General features: G+C 43.5%; 1 protein-coding gene across 2 annotated transcripts in view; it reads left to right on the top strand.

Annotated features, from left to right (window-relative positions):
• The window catches only part of LOC137561516 (lateral signaling target protein 2 homolog), an 87,789-nt gene that overhangs the window by 50,522 nt on the left and 15,940 nt on the right, over window positions 1-21,327 (top strand). For both annotated transcript variants that reach the window (XM_068272825.1, XM_068272824.1), the window contains 4 exons: window positions 8,351-8,440; window positions 10,574-10,663; window positions 11,101-11,202; window positions 18,910-19,272. In XM_068272825.1, coding sequence (XP_068128926.1) covers window positions 8,351-8,440; window positions 10,574-10,663; window positions 11,101-11,202; window positions 18,910-19,272 — 645 coding nt within the window. The remainder of the gene's footprint in view (window positions 1-8,350; window positions 8,441-10,573; window positions 10,664-11,100; window positions 11,203-18,909; window positions 19,273-21,327) is intronic.

The following is a 21,327-nucleotide window of genomic DNA, read 5'->3' as shown; positions in this document are numbered from 1 at the left end:
AAAGGTTAATATAATTTCACTGACTGGATTTATACATTAAACACAGACTCATGGTATGCATATAGAGCGAGGTAACGTACTATATTAGCTAGGCCTATTTTTAAGTAACCAGAAAGCACAGTTATTCGGCATCAGGCGATAATAGTCAGTGTCAGATAACTCTACTGTTTATCTTGTGTGAGCCTTATATAAACATTAGTGCAATTCCAAAACAGAAATTTGCCTTTGTAAAACAGGACGCGTTTGAGATCATTCAGGTTGGAGTGGGCATATGAAGACTCCCACAATGCATCACTGCCGAATATGCAAAGCATCCCTTTGATGTCCCTGAAAGGAGTTCTGATTCACCATGAATTTTCTGGCCATTCTGCACATCTAAGGGCGAAGGGTGAAGGGAACAGTACAAAGGTACATAATAGAAAAGATAAGGGATACTAATTTTAATGAGCAGTTGTCGCACTTCTGGTTTATTGCACCACTCTATAATTGTGTATTTCAGCCCTACTTCCCCTTGCCAATCCCAGCACAGTAAGCAGTCAGTCATTAGCTATGATTACAGCCAAATCACCAGTGGCGTAGCTAAGAAGCTGTGGGCCCTGGTGCAAGTTTTACATGGGGCCCCCCAAGCACTCTATACATAACAATGTATACGGCGCACCAAAAACTGCAAAGGACAGCAACAGTGTCTGAGGTGCAAGAAGGGGATGGGAAACAGTTTGTTAATGATTACTACTATTTAAAGTATCTATAGAAGGGATTATTACCAGCACAGGGCCAATAGAGAGCTAATACTGTGCTTGAGAGAAGGCCCCTCGGGGCCCCTCTGACCCAAGGGCCCCGATGCGGTCGCTACCTCTGCAACCCCTATTGCTACACCACTGAAAATCACCCATGTGACTCTATTCATACCTTATGACTGACCAGAAGGTTTTGGAATTGGCATATGATGACCTGGGAGTCGGGACCTGCATAGAGGCAGCCTCTCAAACCAGTCTATGGGGCAGCCTCTCAAACCAGTCTATGGGGCAGCCTCTCAAACCAGTCTATGGGGCAGCCTCTCAAACCAGTCTATGGGGCAGCCTCTCAAACCAGTCTATGGGGCAGCCTCTCGGACCCAGCCTATGGGGCAGCCTCTCGGACCCAGCCTATGGGGCAGCCTCTCGGACCCAGCCTATGGGGCAGCCTCTCGGACCCAGCCTATGGGGCAGCCTCTCGGACCCAGCCTATGGGGCAGCCTCTCGGACCCAGCCTATGGGGCAGCCTCTCGGACCCAGCCTATGGGGCAGCCTCTCGGACCCAGCCTATGGGGCAGCCTCTCGGACCCAGCCTATGGGGCAGCCTCTCGGACCCAGCCTATGGGGCAGCCTCTCGGACCCAGCCTATGGGGCAGCCTCTCGGACCCAGCCTATGGGGCAGCCTCTCGGACCCAGCCTATGGGGCAGCCTCTCGGACCCAGCCTATGGGGCAGCCTCTCGGACCCAGCCTATGGGGCAGCCTCTCGGACCCAGCCTATGGGGCAGCCTCTCGGACCCAGCCTATGGGGCAGCCTCTCGGACCCAGCCTATGGGGCAGCCTCTCGGACCCAGCCTATGGGGCAGCCTCTCGGACCCAGCCTATGGGGCAGCCTCTCGGACCCAGCCTATGGGGCAGACTGTCGGACCCAGCCTATGGGGCAGACTGTCGGACCCAGCCTATGGGGCAGCCTCTCGGACCCAGCCTATGGGGCAGCCTCTCGGACCCAGCCTATGGGGCAGCCTCTCGGACCCAGCCTATGGGGCAGCCTCTCGGACCCAGCCTATGGGGCAGACTGTCAAAACTTTTTTGCAATTATTATTTTACCTGTTTTCACTTTATATAGAAAGGACAACTGAAGTAAGAGGTGTATGAAGGCTGTCATATTTATTTCCTTTTAACCTCCATGACGGTATTCCTGAGTGTAGCTCGGGGATTACTTTTCACAGCATTTAGCAGTAACCCTGAGCTAGACTCACTCGTGGATACTGCCAGATGCAGTGAGCAGAGTAACGATCCCTCACCTTGCTGTGATTCAGTGGCAGCAGCTCTTCTCCCATGTCTTCCGAGGCTCCCCCATCTCTATGCCTGTTCACTTTTCTCAACCTCTAGCAACCTGAAGCCATGCATTGTACACACGCTGGATAATCTTCAGCTGAGGTGTTAGCTTGGCTGAGAATCTAGCGAGTGTACAGAACACACACACACACACACACACACACACCAAATTGTTTTTCTATTTGCTCTGCCCATCTAAAGTCCTTTACTTTAGTGTGCTGCACCGTTCCATCATCCCTTCTCACCTCTCCACTGAGTAAGAAGTACATGCTGCTCACCTGTAGCTTAGCAGTGTATCTGTACAGCATTCATTCTTTGCCATGTCACTTTAACCAATGATCAGTAAATCATTCATTATTAAGGACAACACGGATGTAGTGTGTGTACAAACCTCTATCAGAGGACAGAAAAATCCCTGTCCCCCTTGCATGCCCATGTGCCTACACGAGGTGCGTATCTGACAGGCATGAGCAGGCAGGTCTTAGTCAGAGATGAGGATCTCTGAATTGTTGCAGCAGGTAAATTCCTGTTTTGTTAGCAAAAAAATGCAATGTTATTTACAAAATGTTTTGTGTGCAATTTATTTTGAAATAATTGGTATATTAAAAAAAAATCTGTAATGAAATACAAAAGAAAAGTCAGATACTTGCCTATGGAGAGGGAGGGCTCTGGATCTCATAGAACCCTTCCCTGTACTCTCTGTGTCCTCAATCCAGTGCTGTTCCTTGTTTTTAATTTGCTGCCTCCTAGAGCCCTTGGAGGCCTTTAGAAGCACTTGTGTCCCCCAATATGCTGCCTCCAGGAGCCCTCGGAAAGGCTTCAGAAGCACTTGTGTTCCAGATTGCTTCAAAAGACAGTTGGCTCTGTACTGCGCATGCGCTCAGGCCCGCCCACACTTGCACAGTACAGGGCCGCACTCATGTTCCAGAGTGCTTCATAAGGCAGCTTTGTACTGTGCATGCGCTCAGGTCCGCCTACACATGTGCAGTACAGGGCCACACGGTTTCGGAGTGCTTCCAAAGCCTCCCAAAGATCCCCAATGGCGTATATGACCAGTTAGTCTAATACCTACAATGGAATGATGGTGCTTCAACGGGGAGACCAAGCGAGGACTGGGAAGGCTCTATAGGCTCTAGCCTTGCCTCTCCACAGGTGAGTTCTTTTTTTTTTTTTTTTTTTTTTTTTTTATTTGCATCAGTATTACTTTTAATGCGTAGAAAACCCTGTGCCTGGACTGGGCTTTAAAGAGACACTGAAGCGAAAAAAAAAATTATGATATTATGATTTGTATGTGTAGTACAGCTAAGAAATAAAACATTAAGATCAGATACATCAGTCTAATTCAGGGGTGCCCACACTTTTTCGGCTCGCGAGCTACTTTAAAATTTGCCGAGGCCAGGAGATCTACCAACGTCCCAAATGCTAAGCACGCGTTCCCCCCCCCCCCCCCCCCCCCCCGCCCGCGTTAGCCAGGTATATGTGCCTGCAGCATAGGTTACGTGCCCTCAGTATAGGTTAGCCTGGTATTTGGGCCCACAGTGTAGGTTAGCCAGGTATATGGGCCCTCAGTGTAGGTCAGCCAGGTATATGGGCCCTCAGTGTAGGTCAGCCAGGTATATGGGCCCTCAGTGTAGGTCAGCCAGGTATATGGGCCCTCAGTGTAGGTCAGCCAGGTATATGGCCCCTCAGTGTAGGTCAGCCAGGTATATGGGCCCTCAGTGTAGGTCAGCCAGGTATATGGGCCCTCAGTGTAGGTTTGCCTGGTATATGGGCCCTCAGTGTAGGTTAGCCTGGTATATGGGCCCCCAGTGTAGGTTAGCCTGATATATGAGCCCCCAGTGTAGGTTAGCCTGGTATATGGGCCCCCAGTGTAGGTTAGCCAGGTATATGGGCCCTCAGTGTAGGTTAGCCTGGTATATGGGCCCTCAGTGTAGGTTAGCCTGGTATATGGGCCCCCACTGTAGGTTAGCCTGGTATATGGGCCCCCAGTGTAGGTTAGCCTGGTATATGGGCCCCCAGTGTAGGTTAGCCTGGTATATGGGCCCCCAGTGTAGGTTTGCCAGGTATATGGGCCCCCAGTGTAGGTTAGCCAGGTATATGGGCCCCCAGTGTAGGTTAGCCAGGTATTGGTGCCCCCAGTGTAGCTTAGCCAGGTATTGGTGCCCCCAGTGTAGCTTAGCCAGGTATAGGTACCTGCAGCGTAGGTTAGCCAGGGTCCTCTGGACTCCTGGAACCTCCGGCAGGCAGGCCACTGGCCAATATGAGTGTCGGGGAGAAGACGGCAAGACGCGGCGAGGAGAGAGGCGGCGCGGCCGCTACGTCATGACTGGGGGAGGCGCCGGGCATGTTACCAGCACGCACGTTGCAGGCTGCCCAGCCATGACGTCGCGGCCGCGCCGCCTCTCTCCTCCCTCTCTGCTCGCCGCGTCTTCTCTCCCCGTCTCCCGTGCATTCTTATTGGCCAGCAGCTAAACATGATGAGCTGCTGGCCGCAAAATTTAATGAGACGCGGCCAAGAGGCCGCGATCTACCGAGTAGGCGGTCGCGATCTACCGGTAGATCGCGATCGACCTATTGGGCAGCCCTGGTCTAATTGTTTCCAGCACAGGAAGAGTAAAGAAACTCCAGTTGTTATCTCTATACAAAAAAGCCATTAAACTCTATGACTTTCAAAGTCGTGGAGGGGGCTGTTTTCTGACTTTTATTATCTCAAGTGTTAGTTAACTATTTACTTTTTCTCTGCCAGAGGAGAGGTCATTAGTTCACAGACTGCTCTGAAAGAATCATTTTGAATGCTGAGTGTTGTGTAATCTGCACATATTAGAGAATGTTGCAATGTTAGAAAAAACACTATATACCTGAAAATGAAAATAAGAGAATATTTTCTTTGCTGCTAATCTTCTAGTAATTATTCATAGTACACAACCAATTCATTATATCATATATTTTTTTTCACTTCAGTGTCTCTTTAATGAACACCAGTCTGTGAAAACATTACCATACATTCCCCTTAGCTAAAACCAGATGCAAATGTTTACTTGTATACTTGTATAATAAACAGCATCTATTGTAAAAAATAGTTCAAGACCATCTGCTGTGCCTTTTTGGAACAAAAACCTGGGTTTGTGTGGATAAGAAAGAAACATTGAAATAATAATCATAAAAAAGTTACCTTGTGTAAAAGTTACAAATAAGTAAGTTAAATAAACCCAAACTGGAAGAATAATTATATACTGTATTTCGGTGAAACACTGTTAGCATATTATTTCTGTCTTGGCTGCTATTTTACACTGTAGAAGGCTTTTAATGAAAATCTATACTTATTCCCCTATGATATAGGTCAGTGAGTGGCTCAAGGAATTTCAGATATATTAATATATTTTTAATTGCAATGGCAATCACTAGAAGAGCGTACAGTAAAACCTTGGATTGCAAGTACCGGTAACTTGGTTTAAGAGCGCTTTGCAAAACGAGCATAATATTTTATTGAAATTTTGACTTGATAAGCAGGCAATGCCTTGATACACAAGCACAGAACAAATATGCGTGGCATGTGATCACAACTGAGCCTATAGTTTTTCTCCCTTTGACGTTTGATTGTACTTGGTCTGAGTGTAGGGACTATACAATGTCACCTTTCTGGAAAGCCTCAAAAGTAAGCAAACGCAAGAGGTCATTGAATAAGTTCCTTGATAAAGTCACGCAAAATAGTAATCGATTCTGTTTTAGATATAGTCAAGGGCTTTTTTTTTTTTTTTTTTTTTTTACACTGTATATGGTACAGTATTTTGTATTAACGCTCCTGGCGGTATGAAAAATTCCGGCGGCAGTTTTTTTTTTTTTTTTTTTAAATCATGTAGCGAGCCCAGGGCTCGCTACATGATAGCCGCTGCTCAGCGGCATCCCCCCGCCCGATTCGATCAGGAAATCCCGTTCGAAGAACGGGATTTCCTGGAGGGCTTCCCCCGTCGCCATGGCGTCACCGACGTCAGCGACGTCGTGACGACATTGGGAGTCCCGATCCACCCCTCGGCGCTGCCTGGCACTGATTGGCCAGGCAGCGTACGGGGTCTGGGGGGGGGCCTGCGCACCGCAACGTATAGCGGTGATCGGGCGCGGGGCGGCGGCAATCAGTGTGCTGGCGCAGCTAGCAAAGTGCTAGCTGCGTCCAGCAAAAAAAAATTAAGAAAATCGGCCCAGCAGGGCCGGAGAAAACCTCCTGCGCGGCTTACCCCGAACTACGGGGTTACCGCCAGGAAGGTTAAACATTTCTCTAACTGTTTTTGCATTGTGGAATTAATCTTTCAGTGAATCCTTATGGGGAAATTATGCTTGTAAACCAATGTTCCCGCTGTCATTTAAATAGGAATGTAAACTTGCTTTAGTCTAGCAGCTGTGGTGACTAAAGGCAATCTAGCCATCCAGTGGACAAAGGGGGTGCATTTTTTCCGTTTTCCTCTTTGCAGGAGAACCATAAGACATTTTAAGTAAACCACCTCGCTTGTTATATCCCTTGTTGCTCATGCGCTTTTAAAACCATTTTTCTTTTGCTTTAAAAGATTGCTAAAAACAGAATTTTTCAATTGGCAACACTTGAGATGGGGGTTTGAGATGCATGTAATGTGGTAAATAAAGAAATCGGTGGGATGCAGAGAAAGTAGGAAAGCTGTGCTGAGTATTCCAACAACTCCTTCTGAACACTGAACAAAGCAGAAGTAATGACCCTTTGAACTTTTTTTGCAATAAAACCTTATCTTATGCTGTCTATCACTGTTTATTGGCTGTTTAAAGGGAACCCGAGGTGAGAAGTATATGGAGGCTGACTTATTTCCTTTTAAACATTACCAGTTGCCTGGCAGTCCTCCTGATCATCTGTCTTTAATACTTTTAGCCATAGACTGTGAACAAGCATGCAGCAGATCAGGTACTGTGACTCAGCTGATTCAGGTTTTACTGGATTAGCTGCATGCTTATTCCAGAGTTTTGACTTGGACACTACTTATGCCAGAAGATCAACAGGGCTGCCAGGCAACTAGCATTGTTTTCAAGGAAATAAGTATGGCAGCTATATCCCTCTCACCTTGGGTTCCCTTTCAGCTCTTCAGAAAACAGGACTGAGTTGACTAGCTCAGAGAAGCTATTTTGTATAGATAAAAACTCAACTTTTTGGAAAATATGACTCTCTTCTTTGCTACTTATGTGTTATTTATTATCCATACTACACATACAATTGATTTCCTCATAGTTTATTTTCGCATCAGATTTGCTTTAAAGAATATGGAGCACAGAAAGTGACTTTATTAGTCAAAAGACCTGACAGGAGAGTATTATTATATCAGTTGTGTATTTCAAGATCTATCTATCTATCTATCTATCTATCTATATTATTTCCAGCATAGTTTTCGTGTGATATCTTCATTTATAGAAGTAGGTGTGTCCATGTGGTGTATGTACTGTACATGTGAATGTATGTCTGTGACTGTCTGCTCTCATATCCATGGGGAAGGGTGTACTACTTAGATGTGTCCAGGCATGTGGCCTTCTTCAAAATATGTCCAATGGAGTTTCATGTACTTATACTGAAATGACTATGGAATGAGCTGATCCCTGCCTTGAATTTTGCTTCTAAAACATTGTTGCTGCTTTGTAATTATTATTATACTTTATAAAGCGCTAACATATTACGTAGCACTGTAAAATATATAGGGGAAATGTTACATCATAAAACTGTTATACAGGGACATTACAGCATCAAGCAGTTGTACACAAAATAGTAATGTAACAATAAACAATGGTGTGCAGATTGCAATGTAGAGATACATTTCACAGACGAGTTACTGAGTCCATAGGGTGGCGGAGAAGAACACACGGGTAGGAGGGCCTTGCCACATAGGCTTACAATCTAAGGGGTGGAAGAGAGGGACACCTAAGGGGAAATGCATAAATATATTCACTTCCCTTACTGGTTGTAAATGATCAGTCTCCACCCCTTGTCATAACTGCAAATTTGTTGTCACCTCTTCAGTGAACACTTAGCAGGTGTATGAGCTAGAGATGAATCCTTTTTTAAATGTTAACCATAGGAGTGAATTATATGGAATAACAGCTAGATTATAATGTATATAATGCATAATGAAATATAATTGTTTATGGAATTTATTATACTAGATGGCATTATATATGGACAGACTTATTTAAAAATAGGATAGGTTGTTTTACATCTGGGGTCATTTACTGACATATCTACTTTTTTTATTTTTTTATCCTCTCATTTTGGCAGGTATATGTCCTTGGTGGTCAGTGTAAAGACTCCAGAAGAAATCTATGAACAGCAGGAAGTTGCAGTACTTTTTTGTGAAACGGTTTATAGGTCAGTACATGATATTGAATAATCCTTTTGAAGTACAATTTGTACAAGAAAAAGGTTTTCCAAAAAGACTGCACATTGCATGCACAAAAGCCCATTAATGCTTCAAAGCAGCTCCCGTGCCTTAAGGTGCCCATACACCCGTCAGATTGGCAGCAGATAGATAAGAAATGCATCTGATGATCTATCTGATGCGTTTTTAGAACATTTTTTACCAGGATAGAATTCCAATAGATTTCAGTTTGAAATCTATTGAAATTCGATCTGATGGCATTTTTTTGCCATCAGATTTCCATTAAGGCCAATGCAAAATGATAAGCAATCTCATCAGATCGACCTAAATTTTCCATCCTGCCAGTTCGACAGAAATCCATCGAAATCGATCGAAATCGGCCATCGATCGGTCGATTGGCCAACCGATTTTCAATCGATCGATCAATCTGGATCGATCGGTCGGCCAGAAAATCTGCTCAGTATATGGGCCCCTTTAGGGAAGGAATAATACGATTTAAGGCCACTTCCTGCTTACACTGGTATGGACTTGGCAGATTTCTGGGAACCTTGCACTGTACAAGCAAAACGGGGATTAGTAACTGATCAGCTCATGCTGTGTCTATTGATGTGCTGAAGGGACACATAGTGCTGAAGACACGTCAAATCCTCTCTATTCTGTGCATAATGTTGATGTCACATGTAAGATAGCTGACTCCACATAGAGAGAAAAAAGCGCACCAGACCATTGCTATTGGGCTATGGGAGAGAAATCACAGGAAAAGCATACCGAAGTTAGCTTGTCTGTCACTTTATGATGCAGATAATGTCACGTTTATTTGATGTGCTTTAGCTTAAACAAGTTTTGATTTTTTTTTTCCACATTAATCTGCTTAATTAATGATAATATTTGTGTACTTCATCAGAATCTAGCGTGTATACGGTGGCCCCGATGTGTCAACAAGAGATTCGGAGTGCTGGATCATCTCGTCTGAGCACATGCCAAAGCCATTGTCCTCCTCCTTACCCCTCCCACTCCATCGCAAACTGTACTGTAATCTCTCTGCCTTCCCTCCATAGCAGCAGAATGTGGAGCTAGCCTCTAAGCTTGAGATGCAGCTGTACATATCTCCTGAACTGTCACCCAATGGATCAAGTCTTGATCCCTGCAGGTGACTGTAATATTGCGTGTGTACGGACCTTTAGAGGCTCCCAAAAGTTCTAAACAGCACATCATTTGCCCATACGCAGGTGTTGCCTACCTTGTAATTGACTGAGGTGCATTAGAGAGAATTCTTCACTGACACACAGGCTGCTACACCTCTGCTGTTTCCAGGAATCCTGACTACCACACACTATTATTAGGCTGAGTGCACATAACAGAATAATGTGCTGTGTGAATACATAGAGCCTAGTAATAAATGGAAGAGCATGGATGCAAAAATTCAGTGACAATTGTGGAGGTTGTGCACATACCAAGCCAATAGACGTGTGGGGACGGTGAGTGCAGGGCACTGGAGCCTGTCTGCCGTTTTGCGCAGTCGGCGCTTCTACAGAGGTAGTACCAGTACTGTACAGTACCACAATTGTCACTGAATTTTTGCATCTACGTTATTTATATGCTGATCATACTTGCACAATATGCTCAGCATGCAGACATTTCCTTGCATCTACATTGCACATCAGATTGTACTTCACGCCTGAGCATGCTGGGGCTATCATTTCAATAGACTGATTGCAGCAGCCATCACCTCTGACCTTACTGTCTGTCACTGCAGTGCCAACAGTATCTTTATGCATTACAACTTATACAAAAAAGGCAAATGACTAACAAATAAACAATATAGCCCATAGTAAATAAAGTGGAATGACATGAAATAATTTACTTAGGTTTCCATCTGTTCCAGTCTTTTGGGGTACCATGGATGCTGGGGTCCTTTCAGTTGTTGGAAGTAGGGCCCCACTACATATGAATACGCAGCTTTTCCCAGCATTTGAGCCAGACAGGGAAACACTGCCTATGCTGGCAATAGCATATAGGATAGAATATAGGACATAGCTTTTAGAGTAATCTAGAGAACACTAATATGACTCTAGTTTACATCTCTATGTAGAGGGTAATCATTTCTGTGATTTTTGATACAGGGCTTTGCAGCAAGGCTATTTAACCCAGGAAATGATTGACGACTGTGAGCCAGAGCTGATGATTTCCATCCCACGCCTAGCAATTATCAGGTGAGATAAAATAACAAAACAGTCATGAATGACTGTAGAAGCTTGTGATCTCATGCTTATCTGAATGCAGGAGGTGGAGTCAGTGCAAGGCTGTTCATGTGCCTGACATCCATAGCAGGTACTCAGTATTCATGTGCTGTCACATACCAGCATCACCCACTTTCCAACATGTGCATGGCGGGGTTACATTTAGCCAGTAGCGTGTGTGGGTGTGTGTATAATTTTGCCCATTCCATTAACTGGTGCTAGGTGGCCTTCCGGCACACTGCGCATGTGAGCGGCCACAGCTGTGCACATGCGCACTATGGTAGCAGATGGCGCACACTGATGCAGGTGGAGCCAGACACCTGCAGTGTAATTTTTTATTATTATTTATTTAAATACATGCATACATCTGTAATTTACCTGTAAAATCAAACTCTGTCTCTGTTTTTCAGTGGGCTGCTAATTTTTCCAGATGGACCATTAAACTTGCAGAAGGGGTCAGAGGAAATGTCTGAACTTTTTAGTCCGTTTTATGGATTGCTGAAGAAAATCAGGTGATGGAAAATAATAATAATAATAATAATAATGGCAGTATTTGTATAGCGCCTTTCTCCTGTCGGACTCAAAGCGCTTGCGAGGCAGCCACTAGAGCGCACTCAGTAGGCAGTAGCAGTGTTAGGGAGTCTTGCCCAATGAACTCCTTAGGGCTCATTTCCACTATCGCGAATTCGCATGCGTTTTTCGCATGCAAATTCGCATAGCAATACAAGTGAATGGGACTGTTTCCACTTGTCAGGATTCCTTTGCGTTTTACTGTGCAGAAAAAATTCGCATGGCAGAGCCATCAGAATTCGCATACCGCATACCGCTATGCGAATCGCATGCAATGTATTTAATAAGAAATTCGCATGAGGTTTGGGTATGCGAATTTTCATGCGAATTTTCATGCGAATTCGCATAGAAACAATGGAAAAGCACACCAGCAGTGCCATGGTTAAATTCGCATACATCGTCATCCATGCGAATTCGCGTGCGAATTTGCATGAAAATTCGCATGGAACCGCATGCGAATTTCGCATCCGCATGCGAATTTTTACCGCGGCGATTCGCACCGCACAAGTGGAAATGCAGCCTTACTGAATTACTGGCTTACTGAACAGGCAGAGCCAAGATTCGAACCTAGGTCTCCCATGTCAGAGGCAGAGCCCTTAACCAGTACACCATCCAGCCACTGTAATAGAATTGATAGAACTCTGAATAATATAGAAAAAATGGTTTTATAAATCAGTATTAGCAGAGACAAATTTGGTAGTAGAGAGGAAAACATTTTTGTAAATATTGTCCTTTTGCCAGCTACGATATTTACATTTTTTTTTATATTGTACACTTTCAGAAATCTCAGAATCGGAAATTGGAATCGGCTTTATCCGCGAAGTATAAGGGTTATCCTCATACCCAGAATTATTTGCGGTACACATGGCATTGGCAGTAGTGCATGAAATACAGGCATTGAGATCACACATTAAGAGAGTTAAAGGGACCCTGAGCAGTAGATGAAAATGAAATCGGTACTTACCTGGGGCTTCCTTCAGCCCACCATAGGCCCAAGGTCCCCCGGATCCTCTCCTGGTCCCGCTGGCGACTTCATTACCAGTGTCAGCTAAACACTTCCTGACCGGTGATGCTCCGCGTCATCATGCCGGCCGCTACACGTCATCACGCTGGTCGGCATGGTGCAGAGTTAGAAAACCACGAATGCGCAGGTCTGTCACGCCGGCCGCCGTGATGACACATATCAACCGGCCTGATGGTCAGGAAGTGTTGGGCCAACACTCACCCCTGGTGTTGCTGGTACGCCGGGGGACCTCACGGCCTACGGTGGGCTGGAGGAAGCCCCAGGTAAGTACTGATTTCATTTTTATATACTGTTCAGGGTCCCTTTTAAGGGCTTAGTTACAGTAATGCACAGGGGAACTCTGCTAGGTTTTTTTGTGCTTTTTTTTTTTTTTTTTTTGCTGTACGGTGACTAGAGTTCAGCAGAAAAACAGCTTGGAGGAAGAAGGTGCTCCTGCATCTGGAGGTTTTGGAAGGGATGATTGTGTAGCGGCGGCCCAATGGGAGATGGTTGGAGTAGTGACTGCCAGGGTGGGAGGGGATTTTTTATAATATTTATTGAATCAAATGGTCGATTAGCTGCAAAATCGCCAGATGTATGGCCACCTTTACTCATTTAAATGTTTGTTTGAACATATGTTGATGGGGCTCCACTGCTGGAACAATACCAATTCTCATGGTTCTTGATATTGGGGTACTCAGCAATGCTGGGGTAGAAATCCCAGACAATACCAGCCTGCATGTGGAATAAGAGGTTACAAAGGAACCGTAATGTAGTAGAATGCAATACATTATTCAGGATACTTATTTTTACCTTAATTATCCTAGTTTCAGCATTAGAAATGATTCTTATATCCATATACTGCTGTATACCCTACCTCCCCAGTGACATTTAGCCTAGGCTAAGATGTCGCTTCTGCCCCAGAGTACTCTGGGAAATCATGTGGTGTTACTGTTCACTTCACAGGGAAAGGGGGAGGACTATCCACCGTGATTTACCCTACCAGCAGTAAAAATACCATCACCTGTAATACAGTAAATTTAAAAATGTAAGCCAGGGTGAGATTAGATTTTACAATGGGAAAACATTGACTAAATACTTTAAAAAATATTGTAAAAAAAAAAAAAAGGGAAACCCACCATTTTACATACAGTTTAGTCTTCTTTTAAGGATGAGGGTAAGTACCACAGAAGATGCTGGCACTGGCGAACTCAGGGGGCTATTCCGGGTGTCTGGAACCTCCCCCCTGCACGGAGCTGTGTATTCAGCCAGGGAAGCCTGCATAATATAAACAGCCTCATTCTCCCTCCCTTCTTACTTCTGGTGCCTCCCTCCAGCTAATAGAATGAGAGAGGCAGCGGAGCTTCCCTGACAACCCTCACAAGAAGATGCAGCCTGCAGTGAGAGAACGTTGATTATGGAGTCCTGGACTCTCCACAGCACAGAAGTGTCAGACATGATGAAATTAGAGTGCAGGCAAGCTGGTAAATATGCACAGCATGATGCAGAGCTTGCCTGGACTCAGGGTCTGTGGGCAAACATCTGTCTGGTCTCTCCCCATTGTTATAATGACTGCATGTGTGGATAAGGTGTGGATAACAAGCTGAAAAGTTTTTGACAGTCCCTAGACTCCAGGAGGGCTTCTTTCTGACTTGTGTGAGAGACTGACAGGGAAAGGAGTCTGATTACAGGCAAGTAGCCTGTGTGATGTGGGACTTCAATACAGATAAGTTCTCTGCTCCATCTCAGGCTATTCTCAATTTCTCCACTCCTCTCTCTGGGCTAGTGCAACGCCAAAATGACAATAGCAATCGCTAGCAATTTGTGAGTGTGATTTTGTGAAGTGATTTTCAGAGCGATTTTTGAATGAATTGCTCAAAAACATGCTACATGCAGTATACCTGCGATTTTGAAAAAATCACAACGCTGCTGTGGGAACACCCACATAGGGTAACATTAGCCAAGCGCTTTTCAAATCACTGATTTGAAAAACGCTCAGAAGCACTCTTGGTGTGCACCAGCCTCCTTCATTCACCTTTGTTTCCCTCTTCCCCTAGAGCTGGCTGTGTGTTCTTGTCATACAGGAAAGCTAAATAAAAGTGCAATCCTGGTGAGGCAAAATATTATTATTTAGTATTTATATAGCGCCGCCATCTTCCGCAGATGCATATATCCCTGCATCATATGGGTATCGCTTGCGCTATGTGAAACTATGTAGCATATTCCACTGAATTGTCCAAACTAAGTCTATCTCCTGTTCCTCTCTTGGGGAGTTGTTCCAGCGCTGTACCCCGTTCACATTTGCTGCTACCAGAAGCCCTCAGAAACACTAGTGTCCTTGAGTACTTCCAAAGATAGGCAGCTCCGTAATACGCCAGCGCACTTTTGTGCATGGGCAGTATGGAGCCACCTGTATTCGGAAGCACTCGGGACATACGTGCTTCTGGACCTTTCAGGAAGCCCCCCCTTAAAAATCCTGCGTTTGCCCCTGGCTGGCACTATATAAATCCAAAATAATAATAATCTGTGTGTGTTTTTTAGGTTTCTGAAAAAAGTAAAAAAAAATAGCAATAACATATTACAAATGAAAAAAGTTCAAAAACCCGTAATTTGCAAAAGTATAAATCCATTTATTACTAAATAATCTATAAAAGACAATGCAGTGTGTGCCCCAAAGTGCTTTGGGGCACACATTGCATTGTCTTTTATAGATTATTTAGTAATAAATGGATTTATACTTTTGCAAATTACGGGTTTTTGAACTTTTTTCATTAGTGTCATAGTGTGCTTAGCACACAATTGTATGTGAATTTTAATAACATATTACACTTTTAGTAAAACAGTAGGACAGTAGGTGATAAGTGATGTGTTTCTGAAGAAAGCCACAAACAGAAATTATTCACCAGCACATATAAAACCAGCATCCTAACAATTGTTTTCATGCACTGTATGAAATAATCTTATGCCTAGTACACACCATACAATTTTCTGTTAGATTTTTCTGTTAGATTCTCTGTTAGATTTACTGTAATTAGATTATTTTCTGCAGAGACTGGTCATTATCTCTGGTGCATTGTCTTCTGGTTATCTCCTGCTGAGTAGAACAAAGCCTAATTGCTAGGCAGATAGATGGTTAGATAGATAATTTCCAACATGTTGGAAATTATCTATCTGGCAGGTAAATCTAACAGAAAATCTTACAGAAAATTGTATGGTGTGTATTAGGCATTACAGTGCTAACCTTGCAATTGAATCAACCCGAAAATGTGCGTTCTGCTGGCTATTATTTGTACAAGCAAGTGTTTTCATTTTTTAAGGTACCAATACACTATCTAGATTTGTCAGTAGATTTGACATTCTATTCAGTATACTGGTAAACATGAAATCTGATCAAAATCTTTTCAAACTTTTAAGTAATAATTACAATCAAAATATCAATTGCCTGTAGATCTTGATTCTTTCTGTGATTGATCCCAGTGGGAGTGTGGTAGGCTGTGGGCCACAGTCATGTAATGAAGGTTTTGTGTGTTGTACTGTGTTGGGCAGTACTAAGCTAGTAGCTGCTGTAGCCAGGTTGATAAGACAAGATCTATGCAGCTATAACCAGTATTAACAAATTAGCAGTCATGTGATTGTGACAGTGGGTAAGCACCTATATAATAGTAGCACATCCTGCATTTATTAAAATGCTGTACTTTAAAAAAACACTTGATGCAAGTGTATGCCAATCCAGATTAGCAGGATCCCCTACATTCTCCAGTGATCTACATGCCAGGAAAGCTTTAATAAATCAGGGTGATCAACTATGTAATCATTTATTTTGACAGCCAGTCACTGAAAGTGAAAATTAGTGTTGTGCCAAGTACCCTAAAGGCTCGTACACACATCCAACAAAGAGCATGACCAACTCCACGACATGACCCACCCTATGTCAAACCATTTACATGACTAGTATTTTCCACGCACCACCCAGCTAATTGACCGACTCATTTGCATACTGCGCACACAAGCGGAATGACAGATTGCACGATATGGCCACATTCAAACAAGCACACTTCGCTCAAATGACTTGTACACACTTGTTCAACTGTACAATACCAGCCAAACAGTCATGTGAGTTGATCCACTGGAGGTGACATCAGTCACTCATGTAGTTGTTTGTCACATGTACACACGCCTGATTGTCGTCCAACAGATTCAAATTCAGAGGAAAATCGCATATAGTGTGCGACACGCAAGAATGATAGAAGAGCATAGACATCCCTTCTACCGTTCCCATCATATGCGCTGTGCAGCAGTGTGGTGCACTATTGCACTGCTGCATGCATTTTTCGGGAATCACATCTGTCTTCTGAATCCCCCGCTATTTCATAGCATGTATGGAGCTAACAGAAGAGCGAGGATGTGGAAGATGGACTGACATTGCGACACGGGACAGGTAATCTATAAATGCACACATTACATAAAAATGTACACATTAGGACAACAGCGCCGGGGGTTTGCCACCCGACTGCCCAGGATGGCCCGACACCTTGCAGCATGTCTGACCGATATATGCGGCCAATTTTGGCCCGAAATTGGTCGCATTGTCAGTCGGGCATGCACTTGGCGGCACTGATTTTTATCCGATTCCAATTATAATAATGAAATTGGATGGTCAATCGGCTGCCAAGTTGCCTGATGTATGGCCACATTAAGAGTTGTGCCAGCAGTAGACAAATCTCCAACACAGTTGCTGCTAATGTTATGCAATGGAGTGCTGTGACACAGCTGAGTCTGTGGCGGGCAGGGATTGACTCTGGACCACGGAAAGCCGCCGTGTAGGATCTATGTTGCATTAGAGTTAGAGAGGTGCAGATGCGCCATAGATTCTACCTACTGTGGTCCCAAACCGGTTAAATTACTAAAAGGTGGGTCAAATATAAAATCTAATTAAATTATTTTATTGCTTCCTTCTACGTTAAGATTTTGCAGTAAAGCACTTAAATTGCGGTGTCAACCCACCTTCTTATTTTTTTTATTTTTTTTTTCTTAAATACAGCCCTGGAAGGTGAAGTGGGATTTGGGTCAAGGTACTCATATACTCTCATTAAAGACTACCATGTAATCTTCAATTACTGTAATGTAAATTTTTTTATTTTTTTTAGGCTCTAATAGAATCAATGGGTGCCAAGGGTAGGAACTCACCCGCTTGCCCATAAATCAGTTTATTTTCAAACAATCCTTTATTTGCAGCAGAAAACAAAGCAAGCGCTCACCAATATGGGCCGCATCTGAATGACTCACCACCTCATATGCACCGCTTAAATAGCTCAAATACACACTCAGCAATCAGACAGATGCAAAACATATGCAAAACTAAACTAAATACTTACCATGCAAAACAGGATAGCACAATGGGTGCTGCTAGCCTGGTAGTTACAGAACTGTGGATACAAAATATAGGTGAAAGGCTGCGCATCCCTGACCCTATATTTTGTATCCACAGTTCTGTAACTACCAGGCTAGCAGCACCCATTGTGCTATTCTGTTTTGCATGGTAAGTATCTAGTTTAGTTTTGCATATGTTTTGCATCTGTCTGATTGCTGAGTGTGTATTTGAGCTATTTAAGCGGTGCATATGAGGTGGTGAGTCATTCAGATGCGGCCCATATTGGTGAGCGCTTGCTTTGTTTTCTGCTGTCTGTATTGAATGTAAGTTACACATTTTAGCGTAGCTGCTGCCAGGGTAAAGACATTTGCTTTTAACTTAGGTTAGTTTAGTGTTAGGACATCTGCTCTGGAGATTTACCTCAACGTTGGTGCAGATGTCCAGTATATCTATATTTTTGCATGCAAAACTATGATGGAAGCTAAAATTTCTCCATAGACCAGTATTGCATTGTTTGGATGCGGGCGTACATTTTAGTCCAGGGGGGGCGGTGTGCGCCACAGCGATTAACCATTCAATTGTACAGTATTGGGTCAGGGATGCGCAGCCTTTCACCTATATTTTGAATCCTTTATTTGGTATCAAAAAAGCATAGGACATTAGTTGTTCAGAACAGCACAATTATCAAGAGACAATAACAATAGCACAAACGTCGCATCATGAAATCAAACAAGTAGCCAGGACTACTGTTGTTTATCAATTAAGAGTAAACATCATACTCTATCCAGATCTACACGCAATTAGATAATATATTGACATGCATAACTATACATTGCTGATACACAGTATCCGTTATCCGAGTTCGTATACCCCTTCTATGCACAACATTGCTTCTATCATCTGAATCCACAGATCCACCATTGCTTATGTCAAACGATTAAATTATGAGGGAGGTTTACGTGTAAGTTAATTCAAATCTTTTGGGGCTCTCAAGAAGCAGCACATCCACCTAATAAGGAAGCTCTCTAACCTTATATCTCATGCTTTACCCACTCCCTGAGAGGGACCTATACATTGATAAATGACTGAGCCAAAGGAACTTGATCTGGGTAGATTATGGAACGATGGCTATCACGCTCTTGAAAGATGTACAATTGCAACCACATAATGATATATTTTATTTATCATCTCCTCCTTGGAGTGAATTAACTCTTCCATTAGAGCTATCTGTCCGTACATCACTCTTCTAAAACTGTGTTCATGTGTTATTTTTAGGGAGCTTCTCAGCATACTGACTGAGGGAGAACTACTTTCCCTGGAGAGAGCCTTGTGCTCTGCTTCATCTGAAGACCCCTCTGTCCACCTGTCGTCATGTCTATCCTCTGCTGTGCATTCTAATTCTTCACACCCTGATGCATCCACTCCTAATGGACAGAGTGCACCAAATAATAAACATGAGGACTCCACACAAGAGACTACTGAAGAGTGTAAGAAACCAGTGACTGGTACAGACTTCCCTACACAGAGCTTGTCAAGTAGCCCAGATGATGCCCATGATATGAGCCAGGATATAAAGCTACAGCATGAAGGCAAACCATCAGAGATTCTGCGCAATATGCATTTTAGATGCACTATGAGGTAAGCTGGCAAATTACAACATGTACCTTTTAATGATCCAGGTAGCAAATAAGGGATATCTTGAAGCAAACCCAAACACACAATGAAAATATTTTATTCCACATATGGTTACTGAAGAAGAATCAAGCACTTCATACCCCCAGAAGATCTGCCAACCTTAGTCCACGCCTTCATCACATCCCGACTGGACTACTGCAATGCTCTCTACACTGGCCTTCCAAAAAAGGCCTTGTACCGCCTACAGCTGATACAGAATACTGCTGCCAGACTGCTAACCAACCAACCCCGTCACTGCCACATAACGCCAGTCCTGCATTCCCTTCACTGGCTACCTATAGAATGGAGGGTCCTATTCAAGATCGGCCTACTGACATTTAAATCCCTGAATAATCTAGGCCCTGGATACATGAAAGATATGTTACAGCTGCGTAGCAATCCCCGCACTCTCAGATCCACAGGTTCTAATAATCTAGTCATACCCAGAGTCCACTTAGAAACTTTTGGTCCCAGAGCCTTCTGTCATGCTGCCCCTACGTTTTGGAACTCCTTACCTCAACAGATCAGGACAGCCCCATCCCTGGACGTGTTTAAATCCAGACTGAAAACCCACCTGTTCAGTCTGGCATTTGCAGAAATATAACTTTTGTTGTGTGAATACTTCATCCTACTAATTACTGAATCTGAGAGAGCCTAAGCGCTTTGAGTCCTATGGGAGAAAAGCGCTATAGAAATGTTATTGTATTGTATAAGAAGAAAGTCACTCCTGTTTTTTGTTTTTTTTAGCCAGAGAAGTGTCTAATTAGTTCTTATTAGCAAATATTAATAGACTGCTGCAGAACTCTGCCTAGGCAGCTCTCCATATAGTAAATACTGAGGCTTAACCCTTTGAATGCCTTCTGCAAGAGTGAAACCAAGTAAAACTTCAGTTTTTGTAGGATGTCGATAAATTATGAAGACTTTTTCCCCATAGTTTATCATGCTGTGGCTAATATTTTAGAGCAGAGAGGCAGTTTTGAGTTTAGTTCAATAAACCTGTTCTTCATTACTCTATGCTGAGAGTATTTTTGATAAGGCTAAGTATCCCCAAATGATTGTTCATGATGTTTTGGGTGATGGTCTCCTGTCTGTTGATGGCATTCTCCAATGTTTGCCTCTCTAGCAGTTTTCCAGATTGGTTAATGCTTGTCCTATTGCTACTGAAGCTTCCAGCAGCAACAGCAATCACCGGAATGCATCCTATATCTCTAGCATTCTCCTCTCTTCATAGGTCAGAACAGAATTCTGGCAGGCAGACAAGGAAGCTTGCTTGTATAGCAATTGCTGGGAAATTCTCACCTGAATCTGTCATGAAAGATTCCTTGTTATGACATGAAATGTATATAATGTGCCTGCAGCATAAGTCATATGGAAAGTTGACTTGCTTGGTTAAGAAGTGTTTATTTTGATAAACTGTCATCTTCCATCATATAGCTGGAACAGTTTACACATGCAAGCAGTCCAGCTGTGTGGCGTGTGGCTGTTTGGTAACTGTGTGGTCACCACCTTGGCCACAGCATCAGACTGTGAACAACTAGTAGGCATTGTCTTAACACTATATCTATGCCATGATAATGGCAACACAAAACCTAAAACCTTTAGCAAACTTGAGGAACTTAAAACCCAGATTTGAAATTCATCCCAAGCAGTAGCTGATACCCTCTTTCCCACGAGAAATCTTTATCTTTTCTCAAAAAGATCATCAGGGGGGTCTGTGTAACTGATATTGTAGTGAAACCCCTCCCACAGTGTGATGTCAGGACCTAGGTCCTGACTGTTTCCTGTCTGTGACCCTCATTGCATTATGGGAAATAACGGCTTTTTCCAACTGCCAAGCAAGTAATATCTCCCCCTTTGAGTAGAAATCTTAGTAAATGAATATTCCATACAGATCACCTGGCAGAACTAAAGATGTCACCCTCAGTGATAAGTTTCAGAATGCAAATCCGGGAGAGGATAGATGTTACAGTGGGCAAACACTGACTAAATTAATTTATCAATGAGTAGTAAAAAATAAGC

The sequence above is a fragment of the Hyperolius riggenbachi genome, chromosome 3 (assembly GCF_040937935.1).
Source record: "Hyperolius riggenbachi isolate aHypRig1 chromosome 3, aHypRig1.pri, whole genome shotgun sequence".
Taxonomy (NCBI): Eukaryota; Metazoa; Chordata; class Amphibia; order Anura; family Hyperoliidae; genus Hyperolius; species Hyperolius riggenbachi.
The sequence above is the reverse complement of the archived record's forward strand: the minus strand, read 5'-3'. Positions and strand labels throughout refer to the sequence as shown.